Below are 24,617 nucleotides of genomic sequence, written 5' to 3' on the forward strand. Positions count from 1 at the left end.
GAGATGACAGGCATTGAGGTCCCTGGGCGAGGTGGTGCAAAGGATGTTTGGCGTCCGATGCGGCCTTGCACACCAGCCTATGAGTGACTTACACAAGTGATAGGTGGATACAGTTGAGAGGGATGGGGAGGAGGAGAGTTTGATTGCCAAATGGGTGGAATGAGTGACAAAGGCTGGAGCGGAAGAGGAGGCAAAAAGGTGAGGAGAGAAGAGGGGTGAAATGTTAAGCTGGAGGGAGGGATATAGGGGACGAGGGGGAAAGAAAGAGACGGGGGAATAAAAGAGAAATGAGGGACTCGGGGATGGGAGATGAGTCGTATGAAGGAGGGGAAAGGATCAGGGTGACAGGGGATGGGTGACAGGCGGTGGCAGATAGTGGGCAAATTGTGTGCTCACTGGGGTTGGAGGAGAGCGCAGGATGGAGGTAGGGGCAGGGGGAGTTACATGACATTGGAGAATTCACCGTTCAATGTTTACCTGAGAAGGGTGTCTTAGCAAGACAGAAATAAACACAGGGAACTTCAGGCAGTTTTTTGGAAATATATTTGGACCACATCCCATGAAAGACAAAGGAATTGAAAGTGTTAGTGTACAACTGTCCTGGAGATTAATCATTTTCCAGCATAACCAAAAGCAGATTTAGTCCAAAGCAGCAGTTAACAGAAATAGTACAAGGATTAACTCCAAAGTGTATAAATATCACATTTCATTGAAGTTGCTGGTGCTTTGTGGTTGTGAGAACCAGGGGTAAAGTCGGTTCGCTCGTATGATGACATATTCAACCAACGTTGCACTTCACAGCGGGATCGTGAGCACATTGATGTTTGATGTGATGGGGGGGGGGGGGGGGGGGGAGGGGGAGAGGAGAGGGGGAGGGGGAAAGGGGTTGAGGTGGAGAACTTCCAAACCATGAAACCGTGTGCAGCTGGAAGATCCGTTGCCTCAATCCCACCTCAGGACATGGAGCATTACAGCACAGGAACGGGCTCTTGTGCCTGCAATGTCTGTGTGGACCAAGATGCCACGTTGAACTCATCTCCTCTGCCTGCACGTGACTCATACTCCTCCATTCCCTGCATATCCATGTGCCTAGCTCTCAGCCTCTCGAATGCCACTATTGTACCTGCCCCCACCATCGTCCCTCGCACAGTGCTCCAATCCCTCACCACTACCTATGTAAAATCATGCCTCGCACATCTCTAAACTTTCCCTTTCCGACCTTAAAGCTATGGCCTCTAGTCTTTGACCCGCTTCCACCCTAATAACCCACAGCCCAGTTAAATGCTAAACATGCCGCTTTCTGCCTCATAATAGACTTCCATAGTGCTTTGGAGTCATAGAGTCCAACACCACGAACACAGGCCCTTTGGCCCAACTTGCCCATGCCGACCAAGGTGCCCCATCTAAACTAGTTTCACCTGCCCGCACATAGCCCACATCCCTCTAAACCTTCCCTACCCGGTCCAAGTGTCTTTTAAATGTTGTTATTGCACCTGCCTCAACTACCTCCTCTGGCAGCTCATTCCATTTTCCCACCACCCTCTGTGTGGGAAAAAGTGCCCTTCAGGTTCCTATTAAATCTTGCCCCTCAAATCTATGTCCTCTGGCTCTTGATTTCTCTACCCTGGGTAAAAGACTCACCCTCTCAATTCCCCTCATGATTTTATACCACTCTATAAGGTCACCCTTTAGCCTCCTGTTGATCTAAGGAATAAAGTCCTAGTCTGAAGAAGGGTCTCGACCCGAAACATCACCCATCCTTTTTCTCCAGGGTTGCTGCCTGACCCACTGAGTTACTCCAACACTTTGTTTCTAACAATCTCTCCCAAACTTTCATCAAACTGTTCACAATGCTGGAACTGGTTTGAAGTCAATGTCCCAACAAAAAATCCAGTCTAAAATATAACCATCAATCTTCCTGCTGTGTGAATGTTGTACCGCGTTCAGCAGCGGACCACAAAGGGTGTGGCTGTCGACTGAACAAATGCAACGTCTCAGACTCACAGAGATGTGCATGCACTGAAATGCAGTCGATGAGCACAAGTGCAAATTCCTGCCACTGAACTGTACCCCAGGCAGCTATAGAACAGCGCAGCACAAGAACAGGCCCTTCCGCCCACAACATCTGTGCTGACGTGGTGCCAAGACCAATTCACTTAGCCAGCCCCCAGCTACGATGAACTGACAAACCTCGCCCTTAAAGTACTTCTCTCCTGATGTGGCAGACGTGACAAGAATCACATTTCACAAATAGAAATTGATATTTGATCCTACAAGTGGCCGAATCAAACACGGTTCAATGCTCAGGAGGAAGTGATAAGACATGTAGTAAACTATTAGCCACAAGGCATTGAAGGCAGCGTGCTGGGAAACCAATATAGAGTCAAACAATGTGGAAACAGGCCCTTCGGCCCAACTTGCCCATGCCGACCAACATGCCCCGTTCTACTCTAGTGCCACCAGCCTATGTTTGACCCAAATCCCCCTAAACCTGTCCTGTCCATGTAACATCTAAATGCTTCTTAAATCATGTGACAGTACCTGCCTCAACTATTTCCTCCGGCAGCTCGTTCCATAAACCCACCGCCCTTTGTGTGAAAAAGTTGCCCCTCAGGTTCCTAAAAAGAGTTGCTCCTTAGGTTCCTAAAATCTAAGCGACTTCTATTGGAATTGATTTAATTCACTCCTCATTTATTTCTCCGACTTAGTTGCTTTGAAAACCTGCTGGCAAAACTGCTTCTTCGTGACAACCGAGTCCCACATTCACTTTCTCCCGATCTCAAGCTAACCATCGAAAACTGGAAAGAAAAAGACATAAAGTGCTGGAGGAACACAGCGGGTCAGGCACCATCTCTGGAGAACATGGGCAGGTGACGTTTCGGGTCAGGACCCTTCTTCAGGCTGATTGTGGTGGGAGGGGCAGGGGGAGAAAACTGGACGAGCAGTAAGGGTGGGACAAAGCCTAGCAAGTGATAGGTGGATAGAAGAGAGTGAGTTCACTGCATCTTGATAGGTGACATTAATAAACCAAATCAATAGTCTGGAGTGATAGGTGGATGGACACAAAGTGCTGGAGTAACTTAGCTAGTCAGGCAGCATCTCTGGAGACAAAGGATGGGTGACATTTCGGGTCGGGACCCTTCTTCAGACTGAAAGTAGGAGGAGGTGGTGGAAAGGTGAAGAGCTGGAGGACAAATTAGGGCCGGCCACAAATGACCTCAGGCAGGCCGTTGCCTGGTAGGTCCATTGTTGGCTAGGGAAGGTGAGATGACCCAACACGTCACCTATCCATGTTCCTCAGATATGCTGGGTCACCCACTAAGCTACACCAGAACTCTGAGTCTTTTTGCTTTGTAAACCAGCATCTGCAATTCCTTGTTTCTATTTTGTAAATTTGAATTTGAATTTTTAACATCCCATTGAGGTACTGGAACTCGCATTCTCTGGACCTCTGAAGCAATAAAATGGTAATATAAAATTGTGTGTTCATGTCCCAGTCACAGTGGCGCAGCGGTAGAGTTGCTGCCTCACAGCACCAGAGTCCCGAGTTCGATTCTTACTCCAGGTGCTGTCTGTACGGAGTTTGTACATTCTTCCTGTGACCGCGTGGGTTTTCTCCGGGTGCTCCAGTTTCCTCCCCCACTGCAAAGACGTACAGGTTTGTAGGGCAAATGGCTTCTGCAAATTGTCACTAGTGCGTAGGGTCTAACTAGTGCATGGGAGATCTTTGGTCGGCGCGGACTCAGTGGGCCGAAGGGCCTGTTTCCACGCTGTATCTCTAAGACGAACTAAAACTTAAACTAAATGTACAGTGGCCAGTCAAAGGAAGGCTCAGCGGGCCGCGGCCTGTGGGGGGGGGGGGGGGGGGGGAGTGGAGTTTGTAAACCACCGAGCTCACCCCGAAGACCAGAGCTGAGGAAGAGGGAACTGCTGGCGACGACAGACATGAGGAGTCAAACGCTTATAGAAGAAACATAGAAAATAGATGCAGGAGTAGGCCATTCGGCCCTTCGAGCCAGCACCACCGTTCAATATGATCATGGCTGATCATCCAAAATCAGTACCCTGATCCTGCTTTCTCCCTATATCCCTTGATTCCCTTTGCCCGAAGAGCTAAATCTAACTCTCTCTTGAAAACATCCAGTGAATTGGCCTCCTCCACCAATTCCACAGATTCACGACTCTCTGGGTGGAAAGGTTTTTTCTTGTCTCAGTCCCAAATGGCCTTCCCCTATTCTTAAACTGTGACCCCTGCTTCTGGACTCCCCCAACATCGGGAACATTTTTCCTGCATTTCCTGGGGCATTGCCTCCTGGACCCAGGGACACAGAGGCGGCCGGGCGAGGAGAGGGACGTGGGTTGGCGGGCAGAGCTGGTCGAGGTTGATGGAGGAGGCCCTGCAGCAGCCCGGGGCTTACCTGGATCGGGAGCCGCTCCAGTACATCGAGCGCGTGGAGCGGACTTTGGACTATTTGTAAATGGCGCCACAAAACGCCGACTCGTGCATGTGTGATCTATGCATAAAGAATTTCACTGGGCAGTGCACACGAGACAATAAAGCACCATTGAACCATTGAGACTGAAAGGAAAGGACTGTCCCAGGAGACGGAAGCTGATCAAGGACATAATTCAGCTGTGGCATTAAGATGAAAAGATCCTCGGAAACTGTCAGACTCTGGTCGATTCCATGCCAAACCATGTCAGAGACTTGATAAAGAATCATGGTGGACATAGAATGCAGTAGATGATGGTTGCGATGATATTGCATAAAAGAGAGCCCTGCGACATGTATATTGACTTGTTATATCCGCGTGTCTGCTGGATTCAATTAATTTGCACAAGGGTGCAGGTTAATTGGCCTCTGTAAAATTGCTCCTAATGTGCAGGGAGTGGATGAGAAAATGGGATAACATCGAACAAGTGTGAACGGGTGATTGATGGTCGGCATGGACTTGGTGGGCCGAAGGGCCTGTCTCCATGCTGTATCTTGAAGCTAAACTAAATGAAACTAAACCTAGAAATTCAAGTCCCAACAATGGGGTGGCCTGGTTGGGTGGCACAGCGGTAGAGTTGCTGCCTTACAATGCCAGGGACCCAGCTTCGATCCTGACCTCTGGTGCTGTCTGGACGGAGTTTGCACGTTCTCCCTGGTGACTGCGTGGGTTTTTCTGGGTGTTGCCATTTCCACCCACACTCCAAGACGTACAGTTTTGTAGGTTAATTGGCTTTGGTTAAAAAAAAAGTGTAAATTGTCCCTTGGGGTGTTGGATAGTGCTTGTGTAAGGGGTGATCGCTGGTCGGTGTGGACTCGATGGGCCGAAGGGCCCGTATCTCTAAAGTCTAAAATCCAATGAGAATGGTATTTTTTAAATCACATCACCAATCCATAGACGTCACTTTCTTGGGTATATTTAATTAATGTCGCGACCACATATTTTAAAAAAAAGTCAAGCTTCTTGTAGTCCTTGCTGTTCACATCGTTATAACGTTCAATTCAACAGATACTCTTTAACTATTTCACACAAGTGAAATAAATGTTAGAAAATACTTTTCCTTTTAAGAAAATGAGAACTCATAAAATGCAATATTAATGAATGTCAAAATAAAACAAGTATAACATTTTGCACTGTGCAGAACCAGAGATAGCTGCTTTTTTTGTATCATTTATTAATGCAAAATAATTTTACTTGAAATGATTTAAATTAGAAAGTAGGAAGGAGAGGAGATGAAAGAAAACATTGAACCGAAAAGAGTTTCCTGACATTTTTTTTTGTTTGTTGTTGCAATTTTCTGAATATCTTGGGTTAAAGATCATATTCCTCCAGTAAAACAAATCAACAATGTGCTGCAAAGTTGTACCTGTGCAGTCTCCTAAATGCAATAAAATATACAAGTAGTCCACTGAATAATAAAACACTAAAAATAATCCAGTAGAAGCAAGCTTAATATACACGGTCAAAGACATCCCTTCTCAATGCCGCCCATCCCTCCCACACAAGAAACTGTGTAGTTCATTTAAAAAAATAGAACACTGTGCAAGGTCGCTCCATAGTCTTGTGGATAGTTCTGGTCAGGGAGTTGACGGCTTTTTGCCTGAGCTCTGCCTCTCATATGTCTGTCACTCTGAAGCCACAGAGAGAGAGACACACACAGCCTTCCAATTAACAGCACCATTATAGAAGTTCTTCATTATATAATCCTCCGTTCACTCGAAACCACATCCTGTCAGCAGCATTTTCCGATATTCCTTGCACTCTCGTGAATGCCTTGTTTGTTTGATTCTTTTTAACGTGTGTTTTATATATATATATATATATATATATAAAATAAAGAAGATGCAGTGTTGTATCAGTCCGTCGGGCCACACACTTCCTCTTTGTTGCCGCAGTGTTAAGTCCACTTCTTTTTTTTTTCAATTGTCCGTTTTTCAGTTTGCTGGGGGGAAAGAGTTTTTGTTGAGGGCAAAAAGGAAATGAGTCAAAATAAAAGCACCTTTGAGGTACAGACTTTGGAATGTAACGAAAGGGTGTATGTCCTTGCCTTCCATTACGGTATAGCTTATTTTCACCTTACATCTGCAAGAGAGGAGAGATCAGGAATTAATGGGGGGAATCCAACACCACCTGTTCCGTTGTGACAAGCCCCCAAATTAGCATGCATTGTGGCATATCGCAAGCAAAAGAGGCATGATGGTGACGTGTGCCTGTAACGCTGATTCAGTCTCCATCTCCCTCACCCAAGCCCACGTGTGTACACTTTGTGGTCAAGCAACACCAGACATAACATTGTGTTAATAACAGACCAGATACCTTGCAAGCTGCTTCGCGCTGCGATAAAGCTTATTGCAGTTAGATATTCAACCAATGCCACTGTTTAACGGAGAAGGAGAGATTTATTTTTAAGACTTCGATCTAAACTTCGCGGCCTCTCCCCCAAAAAGCTCTCCCAGAGGGGAAGTTCATGATGGGGATATTTCCACAGGAACTGGCTGCTCTTTGTTAACCCATCAAAGAGGTCATTATTCAACCCACTCCAATTTTGTCCATACCCAGTGACCCAGAGTGCTTTCCACCGGGAGCCCTGGCAGAGTGATCAGGGCGATGGAATCCTGCCTGATTTCTTCGCTCCCTTGCTGAGGGCCAAAGAAGGGCTATAACGCAAATTGGAGGAACAGCACCTCATATTTTGCTTGGGCAGCTTACAACCCAGCGGTATGAATATTGATTTCTCTAACTTCAAGTAACCCTTGCATCCCCTCTCTCTCTCAGTCCCTCCCACACCCTAGTCATCGTACTAGTTAGCCTCTGTTTGTATCAACATCCCCACAACCAACAATGGACCATTGTGGGCTCCACCTTTCCATGATCATTGTTGCTTTTTACATATCTTTCATACATTTGATCTACGAACACTCCATATCTCTCGTTTCCCTCTCACCTGAGTCTCAGTCTGAAGAAGGGTCTCGACCTGAAACGTCACCCATTCCTTTTCTCCAAAGATGCTGCCTGTCCCGCTGAGTTACTCCTGCTTTTTGTGTCTATCAAAGGGTTGTAACAACCTCCATTCACTCCCTGGGTAACTCAAGTCAGGGGAAAATACAACTCGGGGCAGCACGATGGTGCAGCAGGTACCCGGGTTCAATCCTGACTACGGGGGGTTGTCTGCACAGAGTGCACGTTCTCTCTGTGACCACGTGGGCTTTTTCCGGGTGCTCCGGTTTCCTCCCACACTCCAAAGACGTGCAGGTTTGTAGGTTAATTGGCTTTTGCAAATTGTAAATTGTTGCAAGTGTGTAGGGTGGCGCTAGTGTACGGGGAGATTGCTGGTCAGTGTGGAATCGGTAGGCTGAAGGGCCTGCTTCCATGCTGCATCTCGAAAAACTAAAGGTGCAGATTAATAGCATAGACGTCAGATGTATGGGGTATTAAGTTCACCATCGGGTATAAGGGTGGTAGAGTGGCGCAGCTGGTAGAGATTCTAACTCAATGCCAAAGACCCAGTTCACACTAGTTCTATGTTATCCCTCTTTCCCATCCTCTCCCCGCACATTAGGTGCGTTTTGGAAGGGTCTCGACCCGAAAAGTCACCTATTCCTTTTCTCCAGAGATGCTGCCTGACCCGTTGAGTTAGACAATAGACAATAGGTGCAGGAGTAGGCCATTCGGCCCTTCGAGCCAGCACCACCATTCTATGTGATCATGGTTGATCATTCTCAATCAGTACCCCGTTCCTGCCTTCTCCCCATACCCCCTGACTCAGCTATCCTTAAGATCTAGCTCTCTCTTGAAAACATTCAGAGAATTGGCCTCCACTGCCTTCTGAGGCAGAGAATTCCACAGATTTACAACTCTCTGACTGAAAACGTTTTTCCTCATCTCCGTTCTAAATGGCCTTACCCTTATTCTTAAACTGTGGCCCCTTGTTCTGGACTCCCCCAACATTGGGAACATGTTTCCTGCCTCTAACGTGTCCAACCCCGTTAATAATCTTATATGTTACCAGTATTTTGTGTCTATCTGTGGTGTAAACCAGCACCTGGAGTTCCTCCCTACACATTTATTGCAATCTACATGATGAAGCATAAAATTATTTTACATACACATTTTAAAATTAAAAAACATCATTAAAATAGTACGGCGCCCTCTCACAAAAGAAAGATCAATTTGCGCGCACGGATTTGGAAACGTGGATGAGAAATCAGGCAGTCAACAATCAGCAAAAGTACAGATAAAGGAAGCCAGATTAGAATGGTGCAGACACATGCCTTTGCAAATCAGTGCAGAGAAAACATAAGCAGTGATCAACTTCCAGGACAGGAATCTACCCAAAGGGCACAATCAGTCAAGCCAATCAAAAAATAATTTCTTCCCACTCTCAGGCTGAGACGTGCTAAGATTTGGAATGTGATTGTGTTAAATTATAGCATCTGATCATTCATTTCTCTTGTGATGTTCGCTGGCCCCTATCAGATGGTCAGCTCAACAGGTCCTACCTGCACAGGTCGCTGAGCTGTTATGTTGGCAACACATCCTTGTCAGGTGACAGTATTAACTTTTTACGCTTCCGTTTTTTAATTTTTTCACTATTTCTTCCTTTTAAACGCTTTGGGTTGGTGATAGGGCCTAAGAAAATGCACTTGTGTTGGAATTTAAAAGACCTCGGCAAGAACCAGAGCAGCCACTAACCAAACATGGATCACAGTCTTACTAATTCAGCAGCTCGATAATACTTCCAATACACAGGGTTACCACCAACTCACTATATGTGCGCGAGTCTAAAGTCTAATTTGAGTGACTCCTCCCTAAAATAAGGGTTAGCTGAACAAGGAAACCTCATTGTAAATCTCAGTTGGTTCATTAAAGTTCACAATATTTGTACAGCTTTCTAACGTTTACATGACGTGCATTTATTGGAGTCTGAAGAAGGGCCTCGGCCCGAAATGTCACCTATTCCTTTTCTCCAGAGATGCTGCCTGACCCGCTGAGTTACTCCAGCTTTTTGTGGCTATCTTCTGTTTCATTTATATTGCTGGTGAATTCATTGGATAGCCATTTTTTGTTTTATTTAGATGGACACAAAATGCTGGAGTCACTCAGCGGGTCAGGCAGCATCTCTGGAGAACACGAACACAGAGTGCTGGAGTCACTCAGCGGGTCAGGCAGCATCTCTGGAGAACATGGACACAGAGTGCTGGAGTCACTCAGCGGCTCAGGCAGCATCTCTGGAGAACATGGATGGAGAACATGGACACAAAGTGCTGGAGTCACTCAGCGGGTCAGGCAGCATCTCTGGAGAAAAGGACTATGTGACGTTTCAAGTCGAGACCCTTCTTCGGGCTGAGAGTTAAGGGAGAGAGAAACTAGAGGTATGAAAAGATACGGAACAGATCAGAACCGACACTGATGTGTATCTGGCACCATTGTTGGCTGTGGAAGAGGTGATAACGAAGGGTTATATGGATGCGAACAGTGAAACTAGCAGGCCGACTAGGGTGGGCATGGATGGAGGGAGAGGGAACGCAAGGGTTACTTGTAATTAGAGAAATCAATATTAATACCGCTGGGTTGTAAGCCGCCCAAGTATTACCTCTGAATTTATTGAATAGTCATTTATGTTTTACTTATATTGCTTGTGAATTTATTTGGCAGCCATTGCACAGCCATTTCTGTTTTACTTGGAAACAAACATCTGCAGATGCTGGTTTATCCCAAAGATAGATACAAAGTGCTGGAGTAACTCAGTGGGTCAGGCACAACTCTGGAGAAAAAGGATGGGTGACGTTTCAGTTTGGGACCCTTTTGGCTGAAGAAGAGTTCCAACCCAAACGTTGTCTGTCTATGGTCTCCAGAGATGTTGCCTGAGCCGCTGAGTTATTCCAGCATTTTGTGACTGTTTTGCTTATATTGCTTGTGAATTTATTTGTTATCTATTGGATGGCCATTTCTATTTAATCTACATTGCTTGTAAATTTATTGGATAGCTCCATTCCTTTTCAAAGTTCAAATAAGAATTAACAACAGACTGTGGTGTTAACACGTGAACTTAAATGTGAATTAAGAACAAAATTAGAAACTCAGGAGTTTATTGACCCACATGGGAGTAAAGGAATAAGGATGCAGGAAAACAGGATTAAATATATGGATCCCCAATAGCGAAATAATCTTTTAAAAAAAGACACAAAATGCCGTGGGAACTCAGAGGTTCAGGCAGCATCTCTGGAGAACATGGATAGGTGAAGTATCGGGTCAGGACCCTTCTTCAGACTGATTGTGGTGCGGAGTGGGGGAGGGGAGAAAGCGGGAAGAGAGGGGGGGGCAGGACAAAGCCTGGTGAGTGATAGGTGGATAGACACAAAGTGTTGGAGTAAATCAGTGGGTTAGGCAGCATCTCTGGAGCAAAAGGATGGTGACGTTTCAGGTCGGGACCCTTCTTCAGACTGGATAGATGAATACAGTTGAAGGGGGGAGGGGGGTTGATAGGCAGATGGTCTGAAAAAAAGCCAGAAATGAAAAAGCAAAATATGTGGGGTAAGGATAAAGGAGCACAAATTGTGAAGCTGGAGGAAAGAATAACGGTAGAAGGGGAAGGAGAAATGGGTGCACATCCTGGTGGGGTACAGGGAAGAGGGGGGGCGGTGGAGAGAAGGGGATGGGGAGGGGTTTGCTGCCTGACCCCGCTGAGTTACTCCAGCACTTTGTGTCTTTTTTTGTAAACCGACATCAGCAGTTCCCAGTTTCGCCAAATGTCCTCCTCCTGTTCACACAGCTGCCTCATGTATGATAAGGAGTCCAATGCTTCAAACATTAACAAGTTCAAAACTGCAAATTGTTTCAACAAATTATCATTCCTTTACCCTGCCCTTCATTTAGATAGAGGACAAAGGGCTTACATACAAGCAGGTGATTACCTTTCTTCATATTACAGGGCAAACTTCAAACCCAAAGCTTTTACATTATCAAAGCCAGGAAATATAGACTGTTGTGGGTATAAATCATCCTGTCACAAGTGCTAAACGCCCAAGACAGACACAAAGTGCTGAGTAACTCAGCAGGTTCGGCAGCATCTCTGGAGAGAAGGTGGCGTTTCAGGGCAAACCCTTCCTCAGACTCTCTGGAGAAAAGGAATAGGTGACGTTTTGGGTCCAGCCACATATGCAGGTTTGTAGGTGAATTGGCCACCATACAAATTGTCCCTAGTGTGTAGGGAGTGTTGCCAGGGCGACTCGAGGGTTGATGCTGCCTGACCCGCTCAGTTACTCCAACATTTTGTACCTATCTTTGATAGAAACTAGCATCTGCAGTTCCTTCCTGCTAAACACCCTGTTTAATAGCGGCTTTATGTTGTGTTCCGCCTCCCGCTTTCAACGGGAGTACATGTTGGACGCCAGTACACTGTGCAGAAACTTAGAGATAGCATGGAGATACAGCATGGAAACAGGCCCTTCGACCCACCTAGTCCATGCTGTCCACCTATTCACACTAGTTCTACGTTATCCCACTTTCACATCCACTCCCGACACACTTGGGGCAATTTCTACGGAGGCCAATTAACCTATGAACCCGCACATTTAAGTTGGAAAGGGTGCAGAGAAGGTTTACGAGATTGTTGCCAGGACTCGAGGGGCTGAGCTACAGGGAGGTGTTGAGCAGGCTAGGACTTTATTCCTTGGAGTACAGGAGGATGAGGCGTGATCTTATAGAGGTGTGTGTATAAGGTCAGAGGAGAATTGATAAGAGTAAATGCACAGTCTTTTACCCAGAGTTGGGGAACCAGGAAACCAGAGGACATAGGTTTAAGGTGGGGGGGGGAAAGATTTAATAGGAACCTGAGGGGCAACTCTTTTACACAAAGGGTGGTGGCTGTATGGAATGAGGTAGTAGTTGTGGCAGGTACTTTCAATGTTTAAAACACGTTTGGGCAGACACAAGGATAGTGCAGGTTTGGAGGGATGTGGACCAAGTGCAAGAAGGTGGGACTAGTGCGGATGAAGCATGTTGGTCGGTGTGGGAAAGTTGGGATGCCACTTCACACAACTCCGTACAGACACCACCCGATGTCAGGATCGAACCCGGGTCTCTGACGCTGTGAGGCGGCAGCTCTACCCGCTGCGCCACCGCGCCGCCCTTTCACGCGACCAACTGAACTCTGTGGATTACTTTCTACAACCGGGTGACATTGTACGCATCCCATGAAAACTAACACTCCTGGTGGCAACCCTACCAATTAATCTGAAAGCTCAGAAACTGCTGAAGAAGCTACAAATGATTTATTTTTATACAGATATTTTAGCAAAAAAAGATCAAATATTTAATAGTCTGGTCAAAGTAAATATTTTAGACATATTAATATAGGACATCGTTTTAAACTCAGCAAAGTACCTTCATGTTCTCTGTGCTCTGAAGTGGACTGTAGCCCCGTGCATGTACACTCCAAGTGCTCCTCTAACCTCACTATAACCTCCTTTAATCTTGGTTTGCGCCTTACATATTCCACTTTTGCCACCTGCAAGTCAACAGAGAAGGTTAATCGTTAAATACCACAATCACAAGTGCGTTTTACAGAAAGCAAAACTCAGGTTAGGAGTTTAAAAAAGTACATATTACTTGTGGCTGAACACCATGGCCGGCACAGTGGTGCAGCGGTAGAGTTGCTGCCTTACAGCGCCAGAGACCCCGGTTCGATCCTGACTACAGGTGCGGTCTGGACGGGATTTGGACGTTCTCCCCGTGACCGCGTGGGTTTCCCCCGGGTGCTCTGGTTTCCTCCCACACTCCAAAGACGTATAGGTTTGTAGGTTAATTGGCTTCTGCAAATTGTTATATGTCCTTTGTGCGTAGGGTACTGCTAGTGTACAGGGTGATCGCTGGTTGGCATGGATTTGGTGGGCCGAAGGGCCTGTTTCCATGCTGTATCTCTAAAATGAAATAAATTAAACCAAGTGCTACAGGAACTCAGCGGGTCAGGCAGCATCTGTGGGGGGAATGGACGGACAATGCTTCAGCTCAGACAGAAGAAGGATCCTGTCCCGAAATGTCTGTCCATTCCCTCCACAGATGCTGCCTGACCCGCTGAGTTCCTCCAGCTCTTTGCGTTTGGCTCAGGATTCCAGCATCTGCAGTTCCTTGTTCTCCAGCACTTTGTGTTTGGCTCAGGATTCCAGCATCTGCAGTTCCTTGTGTAATATTATACACTGTCGCAAATTCAAGATTTACAAAGTGACGATTGAGTGACAACTAGAAAGGCTTAGATAGAGTGGATGTGGAGAGGGTGTTTCCAGTAGCGGTCGAGTCTCTAGCCAGCGGGCACAGCCTCAGAATAAAAGGGTGTACCTTTAGAATGGAAATGAGGTGGAATTTCTTTAGCCAGAGTTTGGTGAATCTGTGGAATTCATTGCCACAGACGGCGGTGGAGGCCAAGTCATGGGGTCATACAGACATACTGTGAAAACAGGCCCTTTGGCCAACTTGCCCACGCCGACCAACATGCCTCATCTACACTAGTTCCAACTGCCTGCATTTGGCCCACTACCTTCAAAACCTTTCCTACCCATTCCAATTCACGCCTGTAAATCGAGTAACAGAGCAACTGCATTAGAGAACAAAGAGGGACCAACGTGACTCCAATGAGTACTTTTTGTAACGTTGTCGGCACCAGAAACGTGTCGACCCTTTTATGTACTTTGTGCATTGTATGCAAAAAATAAAGAATTGTACATGTGACAATAAAGTATCATCATCATCATCATCATCATCATCATCATCATCATCATCATCATCATCATGTCGCTTAAAATAAATAGAAAGGAATAACAAAGTGTGAAGAATAATATAGTAATGTTTTTAAATGTCTAAATGTTTCAACACAGTAGGCTAACGTCAAATTCCACATTTACAAGAGTATTTTTAAAGTGGAGATTCATGGGTACTTGATTAGTAAGGAAGTCAAAGGTTACGGGAAGAGTGCAGGAGAACGAGGTTGAGAGAGAAAAATAGTTCAGCCATGATCGAATGGCGGAGCAGACTAGATGGGCCGAATGGCCGAATTCTGCTCAGATATCTTATGGTCACATGGTCTCAATATAAGTTGACCTCTGGGCAATGCATTGCATTTGGAAAATAAAACTCGAATGCTGTGGAGCTCCCCCTCAGTATCCCATGAGGAGACAAGCACAATGCTGGATTTGAGGATTTCAGTTTAGTTCAGTTTAGAGATACAGCTTGAGAACAAGCCCACCGCGGTACCCACCGTGTCCATGCTGACCATCAATCACCTGATCACACTGGCTCTATGTTATCCCACTTTCACATTCATTCCCTACAGCCTAGGGGCAATTTATGGAGGACCAATTAACCTACAAGTCCACACGTTTTGGGGATGTGGGAAGAAACTGGAGCACCTGGAGGAAACGCTATCGCAGGGAGAACTTGCAAACTCCATTATCAAGCAACTGAACCATCCTGCCAACAACTAGAGAGCTACTATCCACCTCAATGGAGACCCTCGGACTATCGTTAATCAGGCTACTGGACTATCTTGCACTAAACGTTATTCACGTTATTCCCTTTGTCTCTCTTCGGTTTAAACCAGCATCTGCAGTTCCTTCCTACCCATTTTGTAAACTAAACTCCGTACAGGCAGTTCCCTTCTTCCCGTTATTCCCGTTATCATGTATCTGTACACTGTGGATGGCTTGATTGTAATCATGCATTGTCTTTCCGCTGGCTGGTTAGCACGCAACAAAAGCTTATCACTGTACCTCGGTGCACGTAACAATAAACAAAACTAAGCTAAGCTAATCTTAACTCCGTACAGGCAGCAGCCAAGGACAGGATGGAACCTGGGTCTCTGGCACTACGAGGCAGCAACTCTACCGCTGCGCCACCGTGCAGAGATCAAATGAATTAAAAATGACCTGATTCCAGTCAGCAGCACCTACTTCAAGGTGGCAACCAGCTCTGGCAACGGCCTATATTTTGAGCATTGTTTGATTGAAGCCAATGACCTGGTGATGTAATTCCACAACAGGCTGCCAAAACAACTCACAAAATAACCTTGAGCAAACACATTAGCCAGCAAGCTTTAAACACTGAGGTCGGCTGTGCCAGGATCACATCAATTGAAAATATTTTTTGAAAAGCCAGAATTATCAGGCATGCAAATTAATGTGGGTACAAGGGACTACAGATGCTGGTTTACAAATAAAAACACACAAAGTCCTGGAGTCCACACAACTCAGCAGGTCGAACTGCATCTCGGGTCGTGACCTTTCTTCAAAAAGTGCTGGAGTGGCTTAGCGGGTCAGTCTGAAGAATAGTCCACCTATCAAAACATCACCTATCCATGTTCTCCAGAGATGCTGCCTGTCCCACCGAGTTATTCCAGCACTTTCTGTCCTTTTTATTCCACCTAACAATTATCAGGCTTTACCCTGCCCCCACCTCTCTTCCAGCTTTCTACCCCCAACTATCTGAAGAAGGGTCTAGACCCTAAACATCACCTAGCTATGTTCTCCAGAGATGCTGCCTGACCCGCTGAGTTATTCCAACACTTCTCTGTTCCATATTTGGTTTATCTTGTTTCCGAAGAATATTGCTATATTATTCTTCACACTTTGTTATTCTTTACTATTTATTTTAAGTGACATGATGATGATGATGATGATGATGATGATGATACGTTATTGTCGCATGATGATGATGATGATGATGATACGTTATTGTCGCATGCACCTGGGTACAGTGAAACTTTGTCTTTTGCATGCAATGCACAAAACACAAAAAAGTGTCGCCACGTTTCTGGTGCCGACAAAGTTACAAAAAGTACTCATTAAAGTCATGTCGGTCCCTCTTTGTTCTCTAATGTAATGGCTCTGTTACTAGATTAACAGGCATGAGTTTGAATTCAATAACATTTTTCTGATAGTCATAGACTCATAGAGTGATATAGCGTGGAAACAGGCCCTTCGGCCCAACTCGCCCACACCGGCCAACAATGTCCCAGCTGCACTAGTCCCACTTGCCTGCGCTTGGTCCATATCCCACAAAACCTGTCCTATCCATGTACCTGTCCAACTGTTTCTTAAACGATGGGATAGTCTCAACTACCTCCTCTGGCAGCTTGTTCCATTCACCCACCCCCCTTTGTGTGAAAAAGTTACCCCTCGGATTCCTATTAAATCTTTTCCCTTTCACCTTGAACCTATGTCCTCTGGTCCTCGATTCCCCTACTCTGGGCAAAAGACTGCACATCTACCCAATCTATTCCTCTTATGATTTTGTACACCTCTATAAGATCTCCCCTCATCCTCCTGCGTTCCATGGAATAGAGGCCCAGCCTGCTCAACCTCTCCCTATAGCTCACACCCTCTAGTCCTGACAACATCCTCGTAAATCGTTTCTGAACCCTTTCAAGCTTGACAATATCTTTCCTATTGCAGGGTGCCCAGAACAGAACACAATATTCTAAATGCGGTCTCACCAATATCTTATATAACTGCAACATGACCTCCCAACTTCTACACTCAATACTGTGACTGATGAAGGCCAAAGTGGCAAAAACCTTTTTGACCACCTTATCTACCTGTGACTCGACCTTCCAAGAACCATGCACCTGTACTACTAGATCCCTCTGCTCTTCAACACTACCCAGTGGCTTACCATTTACTGTGTAGGTCCTGCCCTTGTTAGACGTCCCAAAATGCAACACCTCACACTTCTCTGGATTAAATTTCATCAACCATTCCTCCGCCCACCTGGCCAAACGATCCAGATCCTGCTCTAATCATTCACAACCATCTTCACTGTCTGCAAGACCACTAACTTTTGTATCATCAGCAAACTTGCTCATCTTGCCCTGTATGTTCTCATCCAAATCATTGATGTAAATGACAAACAGTAATGGGCCCAGCACCGAACCCTGAGGCACACCACTAGTCACAGGCCTCCAGTCCGAGAAGCAGCCTTCCACCATTACCCTCTGCTTCCTTCCATGGAGCCAATTTGCTATCCATTCAGTTATCTCTCCTTGGATCCCATGCGATCTAACCTTCCAGAGCAGCCTACCATGTGGAACCTTGTTGAATGCCTTACTGAAGTCCATGTACACGACATCTACAGCTCTGCCCTCATTGACATTTTTGGTCACGTCTTCAAAAAAATCAATCAGATTTGTGAGACGACCTCCGACGTACAAAATCATGCTGACTGTCCCTAATCAGCCCTTGCCCATCCAAATGCCTGTATATCCTATCCCTCAGAATACTCTCCAGTAACTTTCCAACTACAGATGTTAAGCTCACCGGCCGATAGTTCCTAGCATTTTCCCTGCAGCCCTTCTTGAAAAGAGGTACATTTGCCACCCTCCAGTCTTCCGGCACTTCTCCTGTATTTGAGGACGACTCGTAAATTTCAACCAGGGCTCCCGCAATTTCCTCTCTAGTTTCCCACAATGTCCTTGAATATATCAGATCAGGCCCTGGAGATTTGTCTACCTTCAAACACGACAGTACCTTCAGTACTTCTTCGACAGTAACACTGACTGCTCTCAAGACACTTCCAGTGACTGCCCCAAGTTCCTCCGTCCTACTGTCTTTCTCCTCGGTAAATAGAGGGGAAATACTCATTTAGGACCCTGCCCATCTCCTGACACAGAGGCGACTGCTTTGATTCCAGAGAGGCCCCCCTCTCTCTCTAGTTACCCTTTTCCTCCTTATGTATTCTCCTTATGGCTTCTCCTTAATGCTACCCGCCAGAGCTATCTCCTGGCCCCATTTTGCCCTTCTGATTTCCTTTTTTAGTTTACTCCTTAGTTCCCTAAACTCCTCTATGGATGCACTTGATCCCAGCTGCCAACACCTGTCCCTTGCATCCTTCTTGTTTTTAACTAACGTCTCAATTTCCCTCGTCAGCCAAGCTTCCTTACGTTTTCCTGCTTTGCCCTTCATTCTAAAGGGGACGTACACACCCTGAGCTTTCTTCAGCACATGTTTAAAAACATCCCACTTGGCCGGTGTTCCTTTCCCCTCTAATAACCTTCTCCAGTCAATTTGAGAGAGACCTTCTCTCATACCCTCGAAGTTGGCCTTACCCCAGTTGACCATTTTAACATGTGGGCCCTCCCCATCCCTATCCATAACTTTCTTAAACCTCATCGAACTGTGGTCACTGGTCCCACAAGGCTCATCCACACACACTTCGTTAACTTGCCCTTCCCAATTTCCCAATACTAGATCCATGTGTGGGGGGCCTCCACACACTGCTTAAGAAAACTCTCCTGAACACTTTTGAGAAATTGCACCCCATCTAAACCCTTCACGTTATGATTTTCCCAGTCTATATTGGGAAAGTTAAAATCCCCGACTACAACAACCTTATTTGACCTGCAGCTGTCTGCAATCTCCAGGCACATTTGTTCTAATTCCCGTTGACTATTCGGGGGTCTGTAGTACACCCCCAACAAGGTGACCATCCCTTCCACAGCTTCACCTATCTAGCCTCACTAGACAAACCGTCCGTAATGTCACCTCTGAACACAGCCGTGACATCCTCCTTAACCAACAATGCAACCCCCCCTCCTCTTTTTCCCTCACCCCTGTCTCTCCTGAAGCTCCTGTACCCCGGAACATTGAGCTGCCAGTCCTGCCCCTCCCCGAACCAGGTTTCGGTCATGGCTACAACGTCCCAGTCGCTCGTACCTATCCATGCCCTAAGCTCATCTGCCTTACCCGTCAGACCCCTTGCATTATAATACATGTAGTTTAAACCAACCCTCCTTCCGCGCTCTCCACCTTTCACCTGCCTATTGTGTCCACTAACCTTTCCTACACCACCCTCCATACCAACGTCTAGCCTCTCACGTGCCTCTGTCCTGCACGAGATCCCACCCCCCGCCAATCTAGTTTAAACCCTCCTGTGTAGCATGAGCAAACTTTCCCGCCAGAATGTTGGTCCCCCTCCAGTTTAGGTGCAACCCGTCCCTTCTGTACAGGTCACCCCTGCCCCGGAAGAGATCTCAATGATCCAGAAATCTGAATCCCTGCCCCCTGCACCAACTTCTTAGCCACGCATTCATTTCTCCAATCTTCCTAGTCTTACCCTCACTAGCACGAGGTACTGGAAGCAATCCTGAGATCACTACCCTGCAGGTTTCAGTCTTCCACCCAATTCCGTAAATTCCTGTTGCGGAACCTCCTTCCGACCTATATCACCTGTGCCAACATGCACAACAACCTCCGGCTGCTCCCCCTCACTCTGAGGATGCCGTGCAGCCGCCCCGAGACGTCCTGGACCCTGGCACCAGGGAGGCAACACACCATCCCGGAGTCTCGCCTGCTGCCGCCGAATCTCCTGTCCGCACCTCTGACGATGGAGTCTCCCACCACCATGGCTCTGCCTGACGTCACTCTTCCCCATTGAGCCTCGGCACCAGGGTTGGAATCACAGCCCTGGCTGCCACTCAATCTTGTCGCGACATCCACTCCCAAGAGGGTGTACCTATTTTCAGTAGGTACAGCCACCGGGGTCTCCTGCACTCCACGTTTGCTCCTCTTTCTCACAGTCACCCACCTTCGCCCTTCCTGTATCCTTGGTGTGACAACCTCACTGTAGGTCTTGTCCAGGAAACTCTCGTTTTCCCGGATCGCCCTGAGGTCATCCAACTGATGTAGCAAGTAGCTGAAAAATAGCACTCACAAGTTTGGGATTGTCATGAAATATGGGACTAGTGTAGATGGGGACATGTTGGTCAGCATGGACAACCAAATGGTACCATTACTGCTATCAGGCCAGCCACTCAGGTCAGCCTCTACAAGGCAGTGCATTGTAACACTCCGGGTAGTCTAACAAACCACACACATTTACAAATAATCATTAGGAATTGGTAACATATCTGAGATAGTGCACACAAGGAACTGTAGATGCTGGAATCTTAAGCAAAACACAAAGTGTGGAGGGAAATGGACAGATGAAATTTCAGGCCATCTAGTAGGCAGCAGTAGAGGTACTGCCTTATAGCGTCAGAGACCTGGGTTCGATCCTGACTACGGGTGCTGTCTGTACGGAGTTTGTACATTTTCCCGTGGGTTTTCTCCGTGTGCTCTGGTTTTCTCCCACACTCCAAAGACGTACTGGTTTGTAGGTTAATTGGCTTCTGTAATTTGTAATTGTCCCGTATCATACTTGTTGCTCATAAGGGTGGTCTCCTCTCCATTGGAGAAACCAAAGGCACCGATCAGATTCTCCACTGTTGACTCCATCTACGTTTCACGCTGCCTCCAGAAAGCAGCCAACATAACCAGAGACTTGTCCCACCACGATCATTCCTTTCTTCCCCCACCCCCATCAAACCGAAGATACAGAGGTTTGAAAGCGCGCACCACCAGACTCAGGAACACCTTCTTCCCATCTGTTATCAGACTTCTGAACAGACCTTCCAAAAGCATCTGCCGTTTATTTGATTTTCAATGGAAATATCTTTGCTATTTTAGACCATTCTGTTCTGGTGCAAATAACAAACTGCTGGAGGAGCTCAAGGGACATTGTGAAGAAGGATCCTGGCCCGAATCGCCTGACCCACTGGCTTCCTCCAGCACTTTACTCAAGATTCCAGTACCTGCGGTTTCTTGCGTCGCCAATCTGTTCCAGACACTTCTAGAAAGTTATTGACTCATCTCTAGCCTGGATAATTAAATCTGCATCTTTTCTTAGCTTTCTCCCCACCACCCCCCCCCCCCCCTCCCCTTCTGCAATCAGTCTGAAGAAGAGTCCTGACCCGAAACGTCACCTGTCCATTCCATCCAGCGATGCTGCCTAACTCGCTGAGTTCCTTCAGCAATTTGTGGGTTTAATTATTAACTTCATGCCTATGCAACATTATATGGATAATTGGTCTTTTTTTTAAATGGGTGCGAAATTTCCAAAAAATTTGCAATGCATTGCAAATTTATACACTTTTGAATAAAAATACTCCTTCCCTCTACTGTAATGTGGATAGAAGCATTGTATTGTTGAATGCGGGACAGTTTCCAATGTGAAAAAATATGAAGAATTACATAATGGTTTAAGGTTACTAAAAAGTGTACCACTATTTTTTTAAACTCCTTCTCAATGGTCTCTGTTCCTTACGATCAAAAACAATAACTGCTGCTCAAACCATCAGCAAAGAACTCAGACAGACTAGTCATCAGCAGTAGGTCTGCGCACACTTTGAATTGGCTTGTACACAGACACACAACGTACAACGCACACATGCACACACACACAAAGATGCGCAAATGCACACGCACACGCACACGCACACACACATAAGCAACATAGACTAACATATTTAAACTAATGTAGAAATAATGAACTGCAGATGCTGGTTTAAAAAAATGGACGCAAAGTGCTGGAATAACACAGCGGATCAGGCAGCATTCTGGAGAATATGGGTGGATGGAACAAGCTGCTGGGGGAGGTCGTTGAGGCACGTTTAAGAAACATTTAGACAAGTACATGAAGAGAACAGGCTTAGAGGGATATGGACCAAGCGCAGGCAGGTGGAACTAGTGTAGATGGGGCATGTGGGTTGGTGTGGGCAAGTTGGGCCGAAGGGCCTGTTCTCATGCTGTATGACTCTATGAGATAATGTTTCGGATCAGAAGTGTCCCATCCCAAAACGCCACCTGTCCATGGTCTCCAGAGATGCTGCCTGACCTGCTGAGTTACTCCACCACCTTGTGTCTTTTTTAAATTTCATCACATTTAGCCGATCCAGTTTCAGAAGAACATTATTACTCACACTTTTTTTATTTAAACTAACAATCTACATACATAATCTGCAAACACATTGCAACTAACATGCGTCCCTCCGATGCAGCAGGTAGAGCTGCTGCCTCACAGCGTCAGAGACCCGGGTTCGAGCCTGACCTCGTGTGCTGTCTCTGTACAGAGTTCATATGGTCTCCCTATGACCACGTGGGTTTTCTCCTGGTGCTCTGGTTTCCTCACACACTCCAAAGACGTAAAGGTCCGTAGGTTAAATGGGTTCTGTGAATTGCTACGTCCCTAATGTGTAGCATAGTGCAAGTGCACAGGGTGATTATTGGTGGGCAAGGACTCAGTGGGCCAAAGAGCCTGGTTCCATGCTGTAACTCTAGAGATACAATAAAACAGAGCCCGCAAAGCAGTAGAATGGCGCAAGATTATAGTGCAATATCTGAGTGGCGTAAAAGAATATTGAAGTATAATAACAGAATAACCTAATGAGGAAGAGTTAAGTGTGAGTGTACGTGGCAGTCAAGAGTGTTTGATTGTCATATGTCCCACATAGAACAATGAAATTCTTGCTTGCAGCAGCACGACGGAATATGTGAACATAGTGCACTACAATAAATACTGCAGTTGGATGTAAGGGGAGGCTGGACAAGCATACTTGGGTGTAGGTAACAGCGGAGAGATTTGGGTGAGAAGAGTGGAGAATGGTGGGGGTGGCTGAATGGCCTGTGACCCTGCTGTATAATCGTCTATGCTCAACAATACTGAAATCTGTAGCATCAACAATCATAGTTGGCAGAGTGGCCTGGGCCCATTTGCACGCATTTGAACCACAGCCCTTCGAAGCCAGCAGCAAGCAACTTGGACGCAAGGTGCGAGAGACAGAACTGTGTGAAGATTATTGACACACTTGCTTAGCACTAGTCTAAAGTAAGATCGAGTCTGTGGTGCTGCAATATAAACGAATAAACAAAGAATTATGGAGCTGTGATATGGTCAGAGCATTTTTTAGTTTGGTACTAGGTACAGTGAAAAGCATTTTTGTTGTGTGTTATTCACTCGGAGGAGAGACTATACGTGATTACAATCAAGCCGTCCACAGTGTATAGATGCAGGGTAAAGGGAATAACGTCTTGTGCAATACAAAGCCCAGTAAAGTTCAATTAAAGATAGTCCGAGGGTCTCCAATGAGGTAGATGGTCGGTCAGGGCTGCTCTCTAGTTGGTGATAGGTTGGTTTAGTTGCCTGATAACAGTGGGGAACAAACTGTCCCTGCATCCGGAGATATAATCTAACTTCTAGGCTATAATGTTACCGAATTTTAGGCTGGGCTACACCCAACAGCGAATTAGACTTCCAAAAGTAGTACCGTGCGGCACGGTGGCGCAGCGGTAGAGTTGCCGCCTTACAGCGAATGCAGCGCCGGAGACTCAGGTTCGATCCTGACTACGGGCGCCGTCTGTACGGAGCTTGTACGTTCTCCCCGTGACCTGCGTGGGTTTTTTCCGAAATCTTCGGTTTCCTCCCACACTCCAAAGATGTACAGGTACGTAGGTTAATTGACTGGGTAATATGTAAAAATTGTCCCTAGTGTGTGTAGGATAGTGTTAATGTGCGGGGATCGCTGGGCGACGCGGACTCGGTGGGCCGAGGGGCCTGTTTCCGCGCTGTATCTCTAAATCTAAAAATCTAAATCTAAACTGTCCCTGAATCTGGAGGTGTGGATTTTCACACTTCTGTACCTCTTGCTGGATGAGAGAGGGGAGAAGAGGGAGTGACCGACCGGGGTGAGACTAGTCCTTGATCATGCTGGTGGCCTTGCCGAGGCAGCGTGAAGTGTAGATGGAGTCGATGGAAGGGAGGTCGGTATGCTTGATGGTATGGGCTGCGTCCACAACTCTCTGCAATTTCTTATGGTCTTGGACGGAGCTGTTCCCAAAGCATGCCGTGATACGTGGAGGGAGTTTAGTCGGGGATCTGTGTCCAGCTGTTGAGGCTCTGGGCAGGTGCAGAAGCAAGCTTTGAACCAGCGGATCAACGAATGCATAACCCTAACTAATCTGAGCAGAGAGTAGAAATAATACTAAATCTTCCTTTGGATCTAGTGTTTACAAAATAAAAGCACCCAGAGCTGCCCTTTCAACCAAATCCTGCGGTATTCCCAATTGTTACTTAAAACTGCCCTGTGAAGTTTTAGCAAACTTCCCATGACAGATTATTAGCCCATAACCACATAAAAAAAAAAGATTAATCCATCCTTTTTTTCCAGACAGTGTTAAAAGGCTAAATTCCAATTATCTTAGTAGCATTTGCTGCAGAATGAAGCATGGCTGACCATTAACTCAGTGCCAGTAACTCGAGACACGG

The 24,617-nt window shown here is 46.3% G+C and overlaps 1 protein-coding gene across 1 annotated transcript in view; it reads right to left on the reverse strand.

Annotated features, from left to right (window-relative positions):
* Nucleotides 1-5,667: 5,667 nt before the first annotated feature.
* LOC144604296 (platelet-derived growth factor subunit A-like) overlaps nucleotides 5,668-24,617 on the reverse strand; it is a 61,481-nt gene continuing 42,531 nt past the window's right edge. Inside the window, exons 5-6 of the mRNA XM_078418543.1 lie at nucleotides 12,879-13,002; nucleotides 5,668-6,575 (exon numbers count right to left, since the gene is read on the reverse strand). Of these exons, the coding sequence (XP_078274669.1) occupies nucleotides 6,565-6,575; nucleotides 12,879-13,002 (135 nt within the window). The 3' untranslated portion in view covers nucleotides 5,668-6,564. The remainder of the gene's footprint in view (nucleotides 6,576-12,878; nucleotides 13,003-24,617) is intronic.

The sequence above is a fragment of the Rhinoraja longicauda genome, chromosome 21 (assembly GCF_053455715.1).
Source record: "Rhinoraja longicauda isolate Sanriku21f chromosome 21, sRhiLon1.1, whole genome shotgun sequence".
NCBI classification, from domain to species: domain Eukaryota; kingdom Metazoa; phylum Chordata; class Chondrichthyes; order Rajiformes; family Arhynchobatidae; genus Rhinoraja; species Rhinoraja longicauda.